This window comes from Bos grunniens, chromosome 20, assembly GCF_055505025.1.
Source record: "Bos grunniens cultivar Pamir isolate PY7600 chromosome 20, Bosgru_T2T1.0, whole genome shotgun sequence".
Classification (NCBI taxonomy): Eukaryota; Metazoa; Chordata; class Mammalia; order Artiodactyla; family Bovidae; genus Bos; species Bos grunniens.
In genome coordinates this window covers 6,504,709-6,525,330 of record NC_141184.1, presented here as the reverse complement: position 1 = coordinate 6,525,330, position 20,622 = coordinate 6,504,709, and the positions used below count along the sequence as shown (strand labels likewise).

Genomic DNA, 20,622 nt, shown 5'->3' with positions numbered 1-20,622 from the left:
CGTTTTATTTCATCTTGGTCATCTGGGAAACTTGGGGCAAGCCCCCGGACCTCTCTGCACCCCGTTTCCTCTCTTGCAAAATGCAGGGGGTCTCAGGCTTGCCTGTGGATCAAAATCATGTGGAGTTGTTCTCCTAAGCACAGCGAGCGTGCTCCCCCACTGCCCACCAGGATTTCCAACTTGGCAGATCTGCGTTGGGGCCTGAAGCATGTGCGTTTTTAACATGTTCCCAGGTCATGCTGATGCTGCTGTCTGGGAACCTCACTTTGAGAGAGCCAGGTATGCACAGACCTTTGAGAGGTGGACTCTGATAATGACTCATTGCTTTAAAAAGTCTACTGTTTGATGAGACTGGAGATACAGCCTTGGGGGCAAAAAAAAAAAAAAAAAATCTCCCTTTGCATTCCAGGGCAGGGGTTGAGGGGAAACATTTAAGAGTGCCTGGCAGAGACTTCCCTGGTGATCCAGTGGCTAAGACTCCGAGATCCCAATGCAGGGGGCCCAGGTTTGATCCCTGGTCAGGGAACTAGATCCTATATGCCACAAATAAAAGTTCGAATGCCTCAACTAAGACCCAGCACAGCCAATAAATAAATATTTTATAAAAGAGAGCTCTTGGGTGTACATGTGTCCCCCCCTGTCCCAAAACCCCCTCCCACCTCCCTCCGCATCCACCCATGGCTGATTCATGTCAACATATGGCAAAAACCACCATAATATTGTAAAGTGATTAGCCTCCAATTAAAATAAATAAATTAAAAAAAAAAAAGATCTCTTGGTGAATCACTCATTTGCAGGTGTCTTCTTTTAAGGGCAGGTGACATGGGAACCCTAGGGCGGCTGCTGTAGGCTGTAAGGGAAGAAGAACCCACAGGCGCCATCTGAAGTCACTGAACCCAGGGCGTCCTAGCCCAGATTTTGGTTACAGTGAAGACAAATGCCCTTATACCATTTTTCTCCTTTCACTCACCTTTCTAGAGAATTAGATGTATTAAGGCCAATGCTGAGTTGCAATTATAGGATTAAAAATTTTCTGACTGAGGCAGACAAATGGACCAGTCATGCTGTATCCCCACTCTGGGATGAAGGCTGGTTATTAATTTTGATAAGCGCTTTTTACTGAGTATGAGCCACGGTCCTGGCAGGGCGGCCGTGTTGATCCTGCAATGTACTGGCAGGAGCGAGGCCTGGGTACCCGCCAGCCTCTCTCGTGGTCATTAGCTCTGTTAATCAGACTTGACCCCATGAGCTGCCAATGAGGAAAATACTCCTAAGAGAAACTGAAATGTGTGTTCAAAGTCTCACAGCTGGCAAAACACCAGAGGCAGGGATCAAACCGAGGGCTTTCCTGCTTCAAGTCCAAGTTCCCAGCCGCTTCCTAGTGGATCACTGGGGTCTTCTACCTTTTACAGAGGCCTACCCTGAGCTACAGTCTGCCCAGACAGGCTGGCGTTTGCAGCTCTACTTTTAGACATTCCATTATGCACGACCTGGGTTGGCCAAAAAGTTTTGTTTGGATTTTCTCGTAACAGCTTACTGAAAAACCCGAACAGACTTTTTGGCCAACCTGCTATTTACTCCTCTCTTTGGTAAAGTATTGGACTTCCCTGGTGGCTCAGACGGTAAAGAATCTGCCTACAACCCAGGTTCAATCCCTGGGTTGGGAAGAGCTCCTGGAGAAGGAAATGGCAACCCACTCCAGTATTCTTACCTGGAAAATCCCATGGATGGAGGAGGCTGGTAGGCTACAGTTTATGGGTTCGCAAAGAGTCAGACACCACTGAGCAACTTCACTTTCACTTTGGTAAAGTATGATATCTTTATGTAAAGAAAGACACCAAAACTTTAGTGTTGGATTTACAGAAACACGCTTTTCCAGTGTTCCTGTCTTCAACAATGCATAGCTGTTGCCTTTGTGCCATCTTAAGTCTCCGCAGACATAACCGGCAACCCGTGGAGTTTTGGCAGCTTCTTTCATTAGCTCAAATTACTGGCATGCTGATGTACAGAATTCCAAATTATTCTGTGTCTCACAGCTCTACTGAAGTATTACAGTGGACCAGAGTGTGTGGACAGAGTATGTGCTGATGCTAGCAGAGGATCGTTCTACTGGTAAAACAGTTTTCCCTGTAAATCTTCTGTAGCTAAGTCATGCCCAAGTCTTTTGCGACCCCATGGACTGTAGCTCACCAGGCTTCTCTGTCCGTGGGCCTTTCCAGGTAAGAATGCTGGAGTGGGTTGCCATTTCCTACTCCAGGGGATCTTCTTGACACAGAGATCGAACCCACGTCTCCTGAAAATGCTCTATAGAGAGGTCAAGATGAAAATCATGTGACACACTTTCCAGAGCGCTGCATAATCAGTGACCAGCACCACAAACTCTGTCTCCATCTAAGTTACTCAAGGAGAGCTCAACAGTCTCAGGGACTTCCCTGGTGGCTCAGTGCTTTGGAATCCTCCCTGCAATGCAGGGGACGTGGGTTCCATCCCTGGTTGGGGAACTAGGATCCCACGTGTCTTGGGGAAACTAAGCCTGAGCGGCAACTACTGAGCTTGTGGGCCACACTGGAGAGACCATGCTCTGCGACGTAAGGTCCATCATGATGCAGTGACGATCCCATATGCTGCAACTAAGACCCGAGGCAGCCAAATAAATAAACATCAGGGGAAGAAAAAGGATAGCTCCTCCTCTGCTTCTGGGAGAGTCCCTTCTGAAACAGCTCTGTCCAGGGGAGAAGACGTGGAAAACCAACTCAGTTCTGGAAAGGGGGCGGGGGGTGTGGTGGGGAAGACACAGACTATCAACCAAAGTACATAAAACTTTTAATGAATTAACCTTACAAAAGACAATGGCATCAAAACATCAGACGCGTCTGGTACAAAACTAGTCCTAGGTCGTAAGAACTAATTCTGGTGATGGATGGTGATGTTGCTGGCACGAGACACGAGAGAGCAGGGTGACGGGGGCCCCCGGGTCCCAGCTGGGCCCGTGGACAGTCACTGCAATGAGACACGTGGGCGAACACGTCGGATTCCAGGTGGGGCAACAGAATCAACTTAGTCACAAATACTGTGTGTTTTAGTATCAGACTAGCGGATGCGGTTGGCGAGCTACCATATTTTCCAGAAAAGAACATGCACCAGAAGATAATATACAGCCCCCCTCCCCTAGTTTTATTGCCTTAAGAATTTTTGTTTGTTTCATTTCTCCCCTCTTTGTCAGTTTCGCTGAAGGCTCTTCTGCGGTAATGCACACTCCTGTTCCTTCTGCTAGGAGTAAGCACAGTGCGAGTGGCAGGGCAATCTTGGCACACGTCAGACACCGAACGGCAGGCCACCAGGTCACAGGAAGGAGTCTGCAGAGGCTCCGGAGGACAGAACAGAGCACACACACACACCACAGACGAGGGACGCGAGTGGCAGTCAGAAAGTGCGTTGTCATCGTCCTGAAGGTACAGTCCTCCCACTGAAACAAAGGCGAGGCTTCAGGAGGTCAGGTTGCTCTGAGAAAGGGACCGTGACATCTCCGTGTTGACGAAGTAGGTCTTCAGGTCCCCCTTTCCTTTCACGTTGATGATTCCCCGACACGTGCACGTGTAGCCTAGGGTCTGTAGGATGACGCTCGTCTCCTCTGTCACCTGGAAAAGCACAGTGACAACTGAGGAAGCACTTGGTGCCCATGTGGACACGACCCTCTCAGGGAGGTGTTTGACTACAAGGATGAAGGTGAAAGTGAAGCCACTCAGTCATGTCCGACTCTTTGCGACCCCATGGACTGTAGCCTACCAGGCTCCTCCATCCATGGGATTTTCCAGATAAGAATACTGGTGGCTCAGATGGTAAAGCATCCGCCTGCAATGCGGGAGACCCGAGTTCAGTCCCTGGGTGGGGAAGATCTCCTGGGGAAAGAAATGGCAACCCACTCCAGTATTCTTGTCTGGAAAATCCCACGGATGGAGGAGCCTGGTGGGCTACAGTCCATGGAGTCAGAAAGAGTCGGACACGACTGAGTGACTTCACTACAAAGATGGAGAGCCCCCAGTGTTCATGACACTACAAGGATGGAGAGCCCCTAGAGCTCATGACTTCACTACAAGGATGAAAAGCTCCCAAATGCTTGTTCTCTTTTGATTCATTCATTCCACTCCTGAGAAACTAGTAGAAGAGAGGGTAATCCATGAGAAGAGAAGCTTTCTAAGGACAATGCTTGTTTTTTTTTTTTAATTAAAAAATTTTAAAATTGGAGTCTCACTGCTTACAACATTGTGTGAGTTTCTGCTGTACCACGTGGATAAGCCATATGTATGCATATACCCCGTCAGGTCACAGCAGAGCTCCCCGGGCTCCAAGGCAGCTTCCCACTCGCGACCGACTCTGCACATGTAGTGTGTGCATGTCAGTGCTACACTCCCAGTTTGCCCTCCGTCCTCCTCTCACTGTGTCTGCAAGTCTGTTCTCTGAGTCTGCATCTCTATTCCTGCCCTGCAGGCAGGTTCGTCTGTACCAGTTTTCCAGGCTCCATATGTATGCATTAATATACGATACGTGTTTTTCTCTTACTTCACACTGTATCGTAGACTCTAGGAGCACCCACATCACTGCAGAGAACTCAGTCTGTCTCCTCCGGCACGCGGGAGACACGTGCGCTGGACGGCCACACCACTGTTTTGTTTCTGGTGTGGACGCTGTTGGGGACGGTACCGTGGCCGTGGCTACGGCAATGAGAGAGGCGAAGAGAGGCCCGGGGGCATCTGTCACGACAGACACTGTCATCAGAACCAGAGGAGGGGGGCTTCCCTGGCGGTGCAGTGGTGAAGACTCCAAACTCCCAGGGCGGGGGCCCAGGTTCCATCCCTGGTCGGGGAACTAGATCCCACAGGCCTCAACTAAGAGTCTGCACGCCACGACTAAAGATCAGGCACGCTGCAACAAGATCAAAGATCCTGAGTGCGCAACTAAGACGCGGCACAGCCAAATAAATTACAAAACAAAACAAAATTCCGGAGGAGGATGGGGCTTCCAGACCCCAGGACAGCATTTGGGGTCGCCAGAAGAAAGGATGAAGGGTATGATGTGAAGAAAGGATGAAGGGCATGATGTGAAGGTGTCAAGGGCCGGTTATGGGACGAGCTAGAGAAATCTGTCTTCTGTCACGTGATCCAGCGGCTGGCCCCTCGCAAAGGGGCCAAAGGGTGGGTCTTTCGGAGTAGATCAGGAGAAGAGGGGGACGCAGAGGCCAGATACTCACATTCCGCCCTCCCCTGGCCGGGCCCAAGTTCCAGGGGAGGATAGATGTAGCTCAGGAATATCAGATAAGAACTGAAAAAAATATGGAGGTAGGCAAGAAACTCAGATGACAAATATGCTCTCCTGATTAGAGTTCTTACGGCAATCAAAATTGGAGAATGCTACAGACATTTGGGGTGTCCCAGGTAGCTTGGTGGTAAAGAACCTGCGTACCAATGCAGAAGATGTGGGTTCGATCCCTGGATCGGGAAGATCCCCTGGAGAAGGAAATGGCTACCCACTTCAGTATTCTTGCCTGGAGAATCTCACGGACAGAGGAGCCTGATGAGTTACAGTCTATGGGGTCACAAAGAATCGGACATGACTGAGCGTGAACTCATGAATTCTCCTTTCCTATCTTCACCTTCACAGACACATACAAACACACACACACACAGACACACACAGACACACACAGACACAGACACATGCACACTTCGTGTCTGGTTTTCCACACAGAGAACCTACACATTGTCTGAAGTCTGGCAGGTTAATTTCGCAGTTGAGGCTGGTACTAGGCATGCCTTTGGCCAACTTTTGAGCTAGTCATTGGAATCTGTAGCACCAACCACATAATTATCATGGTCGGGAGGAGAGAGCCATCACCTTGATTACCTCAGCCATCAGGTGGCTTAGTCATAAAGTGCCTGTCTGACAATGCAGGAGATGTGGGAGATCCGGATTTGAACTCTGGGTTGGGAAGATCCTTTGGAAGAGGAAATGGCAACTCATTCCAGTATTCTTGTCTGGAGAATCCCGTGGACAGAGGAGCTTGGTGGGCTATAGTCCACAGGGGTGCAAGGAGATGGACATGACTGAGCACACATGCATGCATTATTCCTCCAAGTTCAGGGGCAGCCTGGCTGGGTGATAAGGGGCTTTCTAAAATTTCAGGCATAGAAAGCATATTCTCTGTAATAAGAAGCATCTGTTCTGAAGGCCCAGGGGACACTTTTAATATTCTCAGCATCATTTTTTATATTTATTGGCATCTCACTACTGCTAAGAAGCTAGTGCAGCTGTAGGGAGAGACACCCTCAGGAGAAGAAAACCTACGCAAAGGTGGACCCTCCAGCCGCTGAGCTGAGTGGACACACAGATGGGCCTGTGGACTGACCCCTTGCTCTGGACGAACAGGAATCTGTTGTGTTTCCTCCCCGGGCTCGCTCAGAGCACACGGAGGCAGTCCAGGGGGCTGCGCTGCACTAAACCACACAGAGTTTTAAGAAGCCCACTGCCCTCTTAGAGGGGTTTCCCAGGTGGCGCTAGTGGTAAAGAACCTGCCAGCCAATGCAGGAGACATAGAGACACGGGTTCCATCCCTGGGTCGGGAAGATCCCCTGGCAGAGGACATGGCAACCCACTCCCGTATTCTTGCCTGGAAAATCCCTTGGACAGAGGAGCCTGGCGGGCTACAGTCCAGGGGGTCGCACAGAGTCGGACAACTGGAGTGAAGAAAGAAAGTGTCCACTGTATTTTCAGGGGGCAGGGATATTAGAGAATGTCGGCCAAGCTGAGATGCAGAACAGGGACTCGTGGAGCTCTCTGAAGAGGACACAAAACTGATAAAGTCTACTATCTGTGCCCAGTGATTTTCATACGAATTTGCCATTTGGCAGGAAAGTATCCTCCAGATAAACTCCAGTGGTAACAAAGCTGGGGTGAAATGTGGAACATCGCTTTTTGAGGATGATGAAAACAAAGATACGAATAGACACACAGGTGTGCACACACAGACACACACACACACACACACAGACACACACACACACACCCTTTTCATTCGGAGAGAGTGGCTTTCATTCTAGATGCCAGCACCACAGCCCAAGCAGGCGCACGCAGTCACCACTGCTTTTGTCAGGTCTTGGTTTCCGCTCCCTTAGCTGGATTCCAGAACGTTCCAGTCATCTCCAGATACCCAAACCCCAGGCTAGTCCGTTCTAGCGCTTTCATCTCACATCACTCCGGCTCTTCTCTCCCTCTCCCTCCCCTTGCTCTCCCAGTTCAGCCCCCTGGGGAGAGGAAGGCAGGGCATCACGCCTGGTGTGCGTACCAGCAGCAAGGGCGCCCCGCTCCCCTCCCCTTGGGCGGGGCATACTACCACGTGGGTCGGTCTGATCTACTTTTACAAATGCCATATCCTTCACACTTTGACATAATGTTTTACTCTTCACAGTAAATGCAGAAACCAATTAATATTTCCTCAATAAAAAGTTTAAGCAAATGACAATGTTGACTTTCTTTCCTTTGCTTTAATGTTATCCTTATTATACGCTTATTCACGGTGCCCCAGAGGACAGACATGGCGGATGCCCACAGAGCCCACTGAATTACCTGGATTTTGTCCAGGACTCCGGTGCTGTCCATCCTGCTGGCCACATTGACAGTGTTGCCCCAGATGTCATACTGCGGCTTCTGAGCTCCAATCACACCGGCTATGACAGGGCCATGGTTAATACCTGGGACACACCAGCATCAGGTTAGCGAGATTCAAACCATGAACTCAACAGTGCAAGCAACAGTCTCAAACAGAAAGGTTTTACAAGGCCTTTCGTGAACTGTCATTACCAAGCGAACATGAGCCCAACTCAAAACAAAGCAAAAAAACTGCCAAAACAAAGCAAAATCATTCCTCTAACCTCATCATCTCAAAAATATTAAAACGTCTCTCTTCCTTCCTCTCCTCCGCCTTGATTCACGCTCAGATGTCTATTTGTCACTGTTTCACGATGGCGTAAAACTGGTATACTTTATGAAACTAAGCATTATAATTGCTTTTCTATGTTGCCGTATAATCAAGAGATATTCATTATGTTACTTTCCAATAGTTTTGTAGTTAATCGCTTTTAAAATTGGGGTATAAATGGCAACCCACTCCAGTATGCCTGCCTAGAAAATCTCATGGACACAGGAGCCTGGTGGGCTGCAGTCCATGGGGTTGCAAAAGTCGGGCACGACTGAGCAACTAACACTTCTTACTTACTTATGCTTGCTTTACAATGTTGTGTTGGTTTCTGCTGAACAGCAAAATGAATCAGCTCTGTATATACATATATCCTCTCCCATACCCCTATCCCAGCCCTCTAGGTCCTCAAAGAGCACTGAGCTGAGCTCCCTGTGTTGTAGAGCAGCTTCCCACCAGCTATCTATTTTATGCATGGTTGAGTAAACACGTCAATCCTCCTCTCCCAAGTGATCCCACCTACTTCTGAAATGAATATTTAAATATTTTAAATTTTTAAAAATTTAAATTAACATATTTAAAATTCCGCCTAACGTTTCGCTGAAACCACCACCCTCCCCTTGACATGTGCGTGGTCCTTTCTAGCTGCGGTGCGCTATTCTGTGAGCTGGACGTGTGCAAACCTCTAATCCTCACACCAGCCCCGGGGATGTGTTCTCTTGTCATCAGCTTCCATCTTCAGTGGAGGAGGCAGAAGGCGCAGGCAGAGCACAGAGCCGGGCAGTGGGCTCATGGCTCTGCGCTCGCCCTGCTCTCCTCTCTCTGCTGCGAGCTCCTTGTGCACACGTTTCTTCCCCTGCTCGGGGGGCCCACTTTCACGGACATACCCCACGTGAGAGCTCACTAAGTTCCAGAGGAACATGTTTGCGCCTTCTTTTCTTTTTAACCTCTTGGCCCCTCTGCATAGAGTGGGGCATCTTAGCTCCCCGACCAGGGATCGAACCCTCGTCCCCTGCAATGGAAGGTGACGTCTTAACCACTGGAACCACCAGGGAAGTGCCAGCACGTTTGTGCTCTTGATTCCCATCTGACTCCCCCAGCTTGCACCAAAGCGAAGGAGGGAGTCCCCACGGTAGCATTAAAAAAAAAAAAAAGAAAGAAAACCCAGCAAATCTTGATATATGTAATATAGAGATTTCGATGCAATTCAAATTGGGGGAAACTTTTTCACATGAGAAAATGACTGGCACTTAAAAAAAAATACATAACTGGGTAAAGACAAGGATTAGAGGGTTTCACACGTCCAGCTCACAGAATAGCACACCACAGCTAGAAAGGACAACGCGTGTGTCAAGGGGAGGGTGGTGGTTTCAGCGAAACCTTAGAGGGAATTTTAAATATGTTAATTTAAAATTTAAAGAAGATGGAGGGAGGTCCCCACGAGCGTGATGTTTGGTGGGGGAAGCCAGGGCAGATAGAGACCATCCCTCTGCAGGCAGGAGAGACACCAGCCTGCGACTTTCAGACAAGCTTTGGGAGGCCTGCTGGGTTTTGCTGTTTGGGTTTTGGTCTCTGGAAGCTGGCTTCCCTGGTGGCTCAGATGGTAAAGAATCTACCTGTGATGTAGGAGACCTGGGTTCGATCCCTGGGTCCGGAAGATCCCCTGGAGAAGGGAATGGCAACCCACTCTAGTATTCTTGCTTGGAGAATCCCATGGACAGAGGAGCCTGGCGGGTTACAGTCCATGGGGTCGCAAAGAGTCAGACACAACTCAGCGACTCTTTCACTTTCTTTCACAGCACTGCACCCCTCAGAGTGGGGAAACCCAACCTCTGGGGCATCAAGCCCCCTCACAAACTGCCATCCTCCAAGGAAACTGAACCAAAGGTCCCTGGAGAAATTCATGAGTCACTTCTCTTGAGGGCCCTGGCCGCATGGTCGCCAAGGCACGAAGGGTTTCTTGGATTCCTGGTCTCCATGGGCACTGTGCCCAGGTTCCTCTCCAAGGCAATCAGTCACCACCACCAAGGAAGGGCACGGGGGCTCTGACCACCCCCTCTTTGTAGTGGCAACTGTAAAACCATGGTCATTACAGGTGCATGCCGGAGGTCAGGGTGTGCTCCGACCTTGGATGGATATGGACATAGCATCTGCTGTCAGGAGCCGAGGCTTCAAAAGTCTGGTCAACATCCCTTGTCAGGGAGAGGCTGGGCTCCCCCCAAGCCCCCACCCAAGTGTAGCGGGTAGGATGGTTCCTTGATTCCAGAACTCAGTTCAAACACGCTGACCCACAGTTGTTACGGGCGCAGTGGGGACATGGGCCACAGAAATAGAAACAGAGGCGTTGAGATTGGTTGATTTTCCCCTCTTGCTTTTTCTCCTGGCTCCTCGCCTCCCAGCCCTACTGTGGGAGTCAAACTGTATGGGTTAATGAGGGTGTTTCTGAGAGATTGCAGTTCCCACTACTGAACTGCTTCGTGTACATGGAGTGCCAGAGATCGGAGGGCAACACCTCCTCTTTGCAGTGGAAAGGGAGGCAGGAAACACCATAGCAACACTGTCCCGCAGAATCCCTGAAGGTCTGCAGGGCCGAGAGGGAATTCTCCTCTATTCCTGTGGAGTAACTCAGTAAAGCTCACATCTCTGCATCGGGCACCCCAAATAACTTATTCCAGCTGCCAGCCAGTGATCCAAGCCCCTCTGCCCTCAGTTTCCCTTCTGGCTGCTCTGACTCCTCTTGGTCAGTGGCTGGGGGACTGGGGCTGTGTGTGAGGGGGTGGGGAGAGCCTGGGCCCATATTACTGGCAGGAGAGAGATCTCTGCTGAAGGGCAGGGGTTTGCTGGGGCTATGGCTCCCACTCATTGATCCTTTCAGCTTGACATGCAGAAAAGGACATTAGGAGCAAATTTGGCTCTTACTATAGCTTCCCTGGTGGCTCAGACAGTAAAGAATCTGCCAGCAATGCAGGAACACAGGTTCAATCCCTGGGTTGGGAAGATTCCCTGGAGAAGGCAATGGCAACCCACTCCAGGATTCTAGCTTGGATAATTCCATGGACAGAGGAGCCTGAATTGCAGAGTCAGACACAATGGAGCAACTAACACTTTCCTTTTCATGTGTATCAACATTTTGCAGGGGCCGATGTGAGCCTTCTGTGTTCCCATCATAAACTGCCACGGGACGGCGTGATGCCTGGAGGTGGAGCAGGGAGCCTGCCCTTGGGAGAGGCTGAGGGTTTGGGGACGCATTCTCAGGCTTCGGCAGAAATCCAGAAGAGCTGGTGTGTGGGGGCGAGTGTATGGCTATTAATAGTTACTCAATAATCAGTGTGAAGTAAGCACTCAATAACTACCTGTTGAAGGAAGCCCACTGACTTGCTCACATTAATTTGGAAAACAGGGTTATGGTCCAGACCAAGAGCCCAAGGCTTCTGATGTGATGGATGTGACTAGCAAAGAACTGTCTCATTCCCCCCTCAGTGAAGGGCAATATTATTTTGGTCCATACATATTTGACAACAGGTGGAGGGGGGAGGTTAGGGTTAGTAGATGTAAGCTTTTATATATAGAATGGATAAATATCAAGCTCCTACTCTGTACCCCAGATAACTATATTCAATATCCTATGATAAGCCATAATATCAAATATGAAAACCACAATAATAAAAGAATATAAAAAAGAATGTGTGTGTGTGTGTGTGTGTGTATATATATATATATGTATAGCTGAAGCACTTTGTATATAGCAGAAATGAACAAAGCATTGTAAACCAGTTATACTTAAAAAAAAAAAAAACAACTATTTGACAATAGAGGGGTCATTCCACCATGCAATTGATTTTTTTTAAAGGAGGATACTATGGAAAATTGAGGAGCCCATTTTCCAAGCTGTCGAATCAATAAAGAAGCTCTAGGTGAAGGGACCACCTCCACGTTTGATGGGAGCAGTGTCCTGCCCACCTGGCCCTTCTGGACTTTGTACAGGTGAAGCCAGGTAAAGGTGCATTGGGCATACAGGTGGGACAATCTAAATAAGGCGTCTTATTTAGGCATCTGTGTCCAGATGCCGACAATAAGACATACAAGCCATGAAGAGAACCCCGTTTTCTCAAGAGACATTTCTGGGTTTTAAAATTCAGAACATATGGATAGCAAAGGAAGAAAATAGTTTCAAACACTGGAACTTTCAACTCCAGGAGTGTGGGACTGTTCTGACAATTTCTAGAGTTTTTTTTTTTTTTTACTGCACTGCCAGGCATGTGGGATCTTAGTTCCTTGACTAGGGATTAAATCCATGCTCCCTGCAGTGAAAGCATGGATTCTTAACTATTTAAAAACACTTTTACATCTCTGAAGTCTGGATGCATCCTATATAGCTATACCGGGCCCCAGCAGCATAAAAGGATGGAGGGGCTTACAGTTAGTTGTACCTGGTCCTTGGATGGTTGAAGCCTACGCCCCCTGTGACCCGCAGAAATGACCCTGGCGGACGGACTCAAGCCTGGCTCACCGTCCACTTCTGAAACTAAGTGTTTGCAGCCTGGGTGCAACCAAAGAGGGTATTTTTTCCCCCTGCATGGGTACTAAGTTGTTACAGTCATGTTGGACTCTTTGTGACCCTATGGACTGTAGCCTGCCAGGTTCCTCTGTCCATGGGATTCTCCAGGCAAGAATACTGGAGTGGGTTGCCATGCCCTCCTCCAGGAGATCTTCCCAAGCCAGGGATCAAACCCAAGTCTCCTGCAGCTCCTGCACTGCAGGCAGACGCTTTAATGCTGAGCCACCAGGAAGCCCATTTTTCTCCCCTAATTTGCACAAAAGCGCCTCCTGAGCTCACAGCCGTCCTGAGCACCCATCTGCTACCCAGTCCTGCCACTCTAACCACACATTGGTCATTGTGCTGCTCCAGCACTGCAAGGGCTGTCGACCCTGCTTTGGATGCCAGGCCTTCCCCACAACCCACCCCAGATCGGCACAACGTACCTACTCGTAACTTGAAGTCATTGAAGGAGTGCTTGTTGATGGCATCCAGCTTCCCTACCAGGGCAAATGCAAACTCCACCATGGTGCCAATGTGCATGTACTGCCTCTCCGGCTCCTGGAAGAGAACAGACAGGGCAGGTGGGGTGAGGACTCAGCGGGAGGGGAGGGTGAGGACTCAGCAGGTGGGAGGGAGGTGAGGGCTCAGCGGCAGGGGAGGGTGAGGACTCAGTGGGAGGAAGGGGTGAGGACTCAGTGGGAGGAGGGGGTGAGGACTCAGCAGGAATAAAGATAAAACCAAATATGATGGTTTCAGTGGGAATGAGTGAGAAGGAAAACAGACAGAACCCGCCTATTCAGGATGACAGGCAGATGGAGAAAACCAAGGTACCAGCTAAGGGGAAGAGGAACAGGACAAGAGGGCGATCAAAGGAACCCATAAGGGCGATAGCACTAAAGCAAATCTCTCAGCTCAGGCATAGCTGACACTTGGGTGGGATTATTCTCTGTTGGGGGGCATCCTGCATGCTTCAGGAGGTTGAACAGCATCCTTTGGATCATAAAGAAAGCTGAGCACCGAAGAATTGATGCTTTTGAACTGTGGTGCTGGAGAAGACTCTTGAGAGTCCCTTGGACAGCAAGGAGATCAAACCAGTCAATTGATATCCTCTGGATATCAGTCACATCTCTCCTTCCAGTGTGACAACCAAAAATGTCTCCACACATTGCTAAATGTGCTCTGGAGAATGAAATTGCTCCCAGCTAAGACCCAGTGGCTAAGTAATAAGGAATCCACCTGCAATGCAGGAGACATGGGTTCGATCCTTGGGTCAGGAAGATCCCCTGGAGAAGGAAATGGCAACCCACTCCAGTATTCTTGCCTGAGGAATCGCATGGACAGAGGAGTCTGGTGAGCTACAGTACATGGGGTTGCAAAAGATTTGGACATGATTGAGTGACTAAACAACAATAAGACCACTGCACTAAATAACATACAGGGACTTCCCTGGTGGCCCAGTGGTTAAGAATCTGCCTTGCACTGCAGAGGACGTGGGTTTGATCCCTGGTCAGGGAACTAAGATCTCACATGGTGCAGAGCAACTAAGCCTGTGCTTTGCAGCCTGTGTGCCACAACTAGTGCGCTGCAGTGGAAGGTCTCACATGAAGCGATGAAGATGCCAAGTGCCCCAACTAAGACCAGATCAGTCCAGTTCAGTCACTCAGTCATGTCCGACTCTTTGCAACCCCATGAACCACAGCACACCAGGCCTCCCTGTCCATCACCAACTCCCAGAGTCCACCCAAACCCATGTCCATTGAGTCAGTGATGCCATCCAGCCATCTCATCCTCTGTGATCCCCTTCTCCTCCTGCCCTCAATCTTTCCCAGCATCAGGGTCTTTTCCAAAGAGTCAGTTCTTCACATCAGGTGGCCAAAGTATTGGAGTTTCAGCTTCAACATCAGTCCTTCCAATGAACACCCAGGATTGCTCTTTAGGATGGACTGGTTGGATCTCCTTCTTGCAGTCCAAGGGATTCTCAAGAGTCTTCTCCAACACCACAGTTCAAAAGCATCAATTCTTCCGTGCTCAGCTTTCTTTATAGTCCAACTCTCACATCTATACATGACCACTGGAAAACCCATGGCCTTGACTAGATGGACCTTTGCTGACAAAGTAATGTCTGCTTTTTAATATGCTGTCTAGGTTGGTCATAACTTTCCTTCCAAGGAGTAAGCGTCTTTTAATTTCATGGCTGCAATCACCATCTGCAGTGATTTTGGAGCCCAGAAAAATAAAGTCAGCCACTGTTTCCACTAGTTCCCCATCTATCTGACATGAAGTGATGGGACCGGATGCCATGATCTTAGTTTTCTTAGATTTTGGAGCCCAGAAAAATAAAGTCAGACACTGTTTCCACTGGTTCCCCATCTATCTGACATGAAGTGATGGGACCGGATGCCATGATCTTAGTTTTCTGATCTGAGCTTTAAGCCAACATTTTCACTCTCCTCTTTCACTTTCATCAAGAGGCTTTTTAGTTCTTCACTTTCTGCCACAAGGGTGGTGTCATCTGCATATCTGAGGTTATTGATACTTCTCCTGGCAATCTTGATTCCAGCTTGTGCTTCTTCCAGTCCAGCGTTTCTCACGATGTACTCTGTTTATAAGTTAAATAAGCAGGGTGACAATATACAGCCTTGACGTACTCCTTTTCCTATTTGGAACCAGTCTGTTGTTCCATGTCCAGTTCTAACTGTTGCTTCCTGACCTGCATATAGGTTTTTCAAGAGGCAGGTCAGGTGGTGTGGTATTCCCATCTCTTGAAGAATTTTCCACAGTTTATTGTGATCCACACAGTCAAAGGCTTTGGCATAGTCAATAAAGCAGAAATAGATGTTTTTCTGGAACTCTCTTGCTTTTTTGATGATCCAGTGGATGTTGGCCGGATGCAGCCAAATAAATAAATAAGCAAATAAATATTATTTAAAAACACATATATAGCCATGAAATTAAAAGACGCTTGCTCCTTGGAAGAAAAGCTATGACCAACCTAGATAGCATATTAAAAAGCAGAGACATTACTTTGCTGACAAAGGTCTGTATAGTCAAAGCTATGGTTTTTCCAGTAGTCATATATGGATGTGAGAGTTGGACCATAAAGAAAGCTGAGCACCAAGGAATTGATGTCTTTGAACTGTGGTGTTGGAGAAGACTCTTGAGAGTCCCTTGGACAGCAAGGAGATCAATTCTAAAGGAAATTAGTCCTGAATATTCATTGGTAGGACTGATGTTGAAACTTCAATCATTCACCTGATGCAAAGAACTAACTCACTGGAAAAGACCCTGATGCTGGGAAAGATAGAAGGCAGGAGGATGCTGGGAAAGATAGAAGGCAGGAGGAGAAAGGGACAACAGAGGATGAGATGATTGGATGGCATCACCGCCTCAATGGACATGAGTTTGAGCAAACTCTGGGAGTTGGTGATGGACAGGGAGGCCTGGCGTGCTGCAGTCCATGGGGTTGCAAAGAGTTGGACACAACTGAGCGAGTGAACTGAACTGAATATATATATATGAATGAGGACTGAAAGTTATGGCCCAGAGAGAGAGATTTCTTCCTTTCCTTGGGTGAGTTGTATCATTCCAGAAAAAGACAATGAAATACTACCATTGCTATAAATTCACAACTTAAAATTGTGGGAGCAAATCAAACTATTAAAAAAATTAGAACCACGAAACAGACTGTCAGCTAACTTTGGTGGAAATGCAAAGAGTCATTACTTAAGAACAGCTACACTTTTCCATCAGAGCTAGATACTATCTCTTGTCTCATGACTTAGGGGCAAGTCTTGATTTGGAGGTTTATGCAATCGGCTGGCAAACATCTTGCTCCTTGACGGGAAGCAGAACATGTTAAATCAACAGACAGGTTCCTGTGCCATAAAAATTACAACTGTCCTGGTAAGGAGAACAGATTGGCCTCGGGAGAAATGGTTTGCTTTTTACGAAATCAAGGTTCAGCAAACAAGTTTCACTCCCTGATAAATTACCACCCAATCTGTTTCCCAGCAGTAGGCTTAAACTGTGGGTTTGACGTGACGTCAATGAAAAATGAAGAGACTGTGCTCTAGGAGCGGGCTTTAAATCCAACATCAATATCTCAATTGGGTGTAGTAACCCCTAGAGAAAACTATGCTCAGTCTCTAGAAGAGCTCAGTTCATTTTACAAAGTCCTTATCACTGAGCTTTCGATAAATGCTTGATGACAGTCTGAGAAGCAGCTCTTTCTCCCATGATCCAGATAATTTCTCCCATCTCCAAATATTTAACCGACTTCCGGCTACATAGTGAGAGCACTCATTCAGTTTCCTGGAACACATTTGATAAGCTGTTTGCTTTGCAGGTTTCACCTGCAGGGAACACGGCATAAAGTGAATGCATGTTTGTTGAGGTTATTGTATAACCCAAGTGACCGGTATCCACTGAGGTGACATTAACACAAGGCTCGACTCCCGGCTTCTCTTCTCTGCCCCCCTTGCCTTCCTCCCATCATGAAACTTCCACAGAGTTCCTGCTACAGTGATGTTCGTCTGATTCTGAAGATTTAGAACTGCTGTCTAAGGAGCACTTGGTTCGTCTCCCTGGGGCTCCCAGGAGACCGGATCAGACCTTACAATTTTCTGGACAGTCAGTTCAAGCAGTTGAGTTGATGGTCCCTGTGTGGAGATTGGCCCTCAGTACAGTGAGGGCTCAGAACACTGAGTTTCAGGCACCTGAGAACAGGACTGGAATTCATAGCTTCCCAGTATTTACCAAAACTCAGGCATGAAATAATATTTATGAAAAAACAGCCTGATTGCTGGGTCATCTGTGGATTCCTCTGTGTCCAGTGAACTTGGATTACACTGGATGCAGTGTTCTCCACCCGATCTCGCCCTACCAGAGAATGTATTTGATTCAAATGTTCTTTAAGAGGAAAAAAAAAAGGTAAAAGAAGAAACAAATTGAGAAATTAAAAAATAAAAACATTTTAAAAATGTGCATTAAGAGATCTTCTAGCAGACATCCCCCTCTCCTGCTGTCAACATGTTCAACCATTTTCCAGGAGAATGTTACCAAGCACACTGCTCACTACACGCCCATCCTGATGTGAGGGCCTGTTTGTTAGCTTGGATCAGGGACCCAGTGGAGCGTCCAAACGCAGCCTGATGTGGCCTGCTTTCAAATATATTAATGAATGAGTGATTTAATCTCACTTTATGAACACTAAAGTATGCCACTTGTACTGGCTGCTGGAAATTTTGGATTAATAGCAATAGTGCATGTAAGTGTGTGGAGCAGGAAATGGCAACCCAACTCTAGTGTTCTTGCCTGGAGAATCCCATGAACAGAGGAGCCTGGTGGGCTTCAGTCGCAAAGAGTTGGACATGACTGAGCAACTGAGCACATGTACCCGTGTACTTAATGCTCATAATGACTCCCATGAAGGAGCAACTGTCTGTATCTCACTTATGCATATGGAAGAAGGAGAAGTGGAGAGGAAAAGAACCAGGCTTTGCAGCCAGGCAATCTGACTCCAGAGTCCTCAGTCTTCATTTATTCTAAACATAAATGGACTAAATATTCCAATCAAAAGACATAGAGTGGTTGACGGATTAAAAAAAATAATTCATATATAGTCTGCCTACAAGAGACTCACTTCAAATCTAAAGACACACTCAGACTGAAAGCGAAGGCCTAGAAAAAGGTGCTCAGTGCAAATGGAAACAAAAAGCTGAGGTAGCAACACTTCTGTCAGACAAATAAACTTCACCATCCTGCCTTCGTCCCCCTGTGCCTCCTGAATGTGGTCAGAACTTTTGCTATTTGGTTTGCATTTTATTCTATCATCCTAATTTTTGTTTCTGTCTTATCTTTCAGGCTGCATGTTAGTTTATTAATTTAAATTTTTTCTGCATCATGTTCACTTTTGTAAGGTTCTTAGGAAGGGATTTAAATAAAATAGGCACGTACATATGGACAAATTGGTAAGCATTATTCCTTGACGGTCTTGTTGCTCAAATGGTGACAGATGTATTATCCAGCTTATGGAGAACTATAACCAAGAACCCTCATCTCCTGCATTGGCAGGTGGATTCTTTGTTACCGAGCTACTTGGGATATTTTGCCAAACTACATATCTGACGGTGTTGAACATGTTCTATTGCCAAACTAAATATCTGGCTAAACAATAAACAGAAAGTTTTTTGTTTGTGAATAATAAATAGAGAGTTTTTGTTTACAACTAGAAAAACAAGTAGGTAAGCTACAAAAGGCAAATGGGACATTCATTTTTTATAGAGACTAATATCCATTTTATTTGTCAAGCATTTTACTCCCCCCCAATCAAACATAATGACTTTCCTTTTAGATTTTCACTAATTTCAAAATACTTCTAGGATAATCTTACCAAGATTCTAAATAAATATTTATAAATAAAACTAGCTCATATTGAGTAAAAAAATCCCTGCATGGACATGATATTTCATTTATGTTCCAAAACCCTTTTATCTATCCAACAGTGTGTAAGCCACAACTGTATTATTATTGCTATTAGCATTTTTAATACCTGTGGAAAAGTTATGCCTGTGGAGCATTTTGCGTAATACTGAGGTCCTCCCCACAGTCTTAGGAAATGAGGAGGATCTCCACTGTGCATAAAGGGACATGCACGTGCAGAACGCTTAGCTATCACAGCAAGCAAGGAGCAGTCTCACCGGAAAGCCACCCTCTTTCCACTCCACCATGAAGACATTACTCAAGAGTCAGGATGCAGCCAAGGAGGCAGGTTTTGTGGTCACAGGTGCCAAGGACAGAAGGGATTGGGCACCCTTTGAAGGAGCGCTCGGGCGAATGGTGTGGATGCAAACTGGTAGGTGCAGACGCCAACACAGTGAGGGGCTGGGGAGGAAGAGGCTCGGGTGAAGTCGCATGAGGCCTGTGGGCAGATGGAGGTGAGGCCTGCACCCAGAGTGCTGGGGTCTGCAGCCCTGCTCGCTGGTTGCTAGTTCTCTCCACCGGCAAGTCATTGCACGGCTGTGCCTCAGTTTCTCCATCTGTAAAAGGGGCCAGGGGTGGAGCACTTCCCTGACTCAAGAGGCACTGAGTAAGTGTTCCAAAATACCAGGATGATAAAAAGGGAGCATTGGGAGGAGCAGGTTTGTAAAACAGGCACGAGGAAGTGAGTGCTGTTCTGGGAAGCATGGGGGACACACACCACATCATGCACCAAATGGATGTGGCTAGTTGCAGAAAGCGAAGAGGAGCTGAAGAGCCTCTGGATGAGAGTGAAAGAGGAGAGTGAAAAGTTGGCCTAAAACTCAACATTCAGAAAACTAAGATCATGGCATCCAGTCCCATTACTTCATAGCAAATGGATGGGAAACAGTGGAAACAGTGAGAGGCTATATTTTTTGGGCTCCAAAATCACTGCAGATGGTGACTGCAGCCATGAAATTAAAAGACGCCTGCCCTTGAAAGAAAAGTTATGACCAACCTAGACAGTATATTAAAAAGCTGAGACATTACGTTGCTGACAAAGGCCCGTCTAGTCAAAGCTATGGTTTTTCCAGTAGTCATGTATGGATGTGAGAATTGGACTATAAAGAAAGCTGAGTGCTGAAGAATTTATGATTTTGAACTGTGGTGTTGGAGAAGACTCTTGAGAGTCCCTTGGACAGTAAGGAGATCAAACCACTCAGTCCTAAAGGAAATCAGTGCTTAATATTCATTGGAAGGACTGATGCTGAAGCTGAAACTCCAATACTCTGGCCCCCTGATGTGAAGAACTGACTTATTTGAAAAGACCTGGATGCTGGGAAAGATTGAAGGCAGGAGGAGAAGGGGCTGACAGAGTATGAGATGGTTGGATGCCATCACAGACTTAATGGACATGAGTTTGAATAAACTCCAGGAATTGGTGATGGACAGGGAAGCCTGGTATGCTGCAGTCCATGGGGTTGCAGAGTCAGACACAACTGAGAGACTGAACTGAATTGAATTGCTCTGCACAGCGCCCCCTGCTGGGACTTTGGGGAATGCGACTTAAGACCAGTTGTTCAGTCGCTTTTTCATGCCCGACTCTGCCACCCCATGGACTGCAGCACACTAGGCTTCCCTGTCCTTCACAATC

General features: G+C 47.4%; 1 protein-coding gene across 2 annotated transcripts in view; it reads right to left on the bottom strand.

The window, feature by feature from the left end:
* Positions 1–2,806: 2,806 nt before the first annotated feature.
* The window catches only part of ADCY2 (adenylate cyclase 2), a 454,409-nt gene continuing 436,593 nt past the window's right edge, over positions 2,807–20,622 (bottom strand). For both annotated transcript variants that reach the window (XR_015148596.1, XM_086361165.1), the window contains exons 23-25: positions 12,953–13,067; positions 7,621–7,745; positions 2,807–3,638 (exon numbers count right to left, since the gene is read on the bottom strand). Coding sequence is in view for 1 of the 2 variants with exons in the window: in XM_086361165.1 (XP_086217291.1) it covers positions 3,486–3,638; positions 7,621–7,745; positions 12,953–13,067 (393 nt within the window). In the remaining variant the exon portion in view is untranslated. The remainder of the gene's footprint in view (positions 3,639–7,620; positions 7,746–12,952; positions 13,068–20,622) is intronic.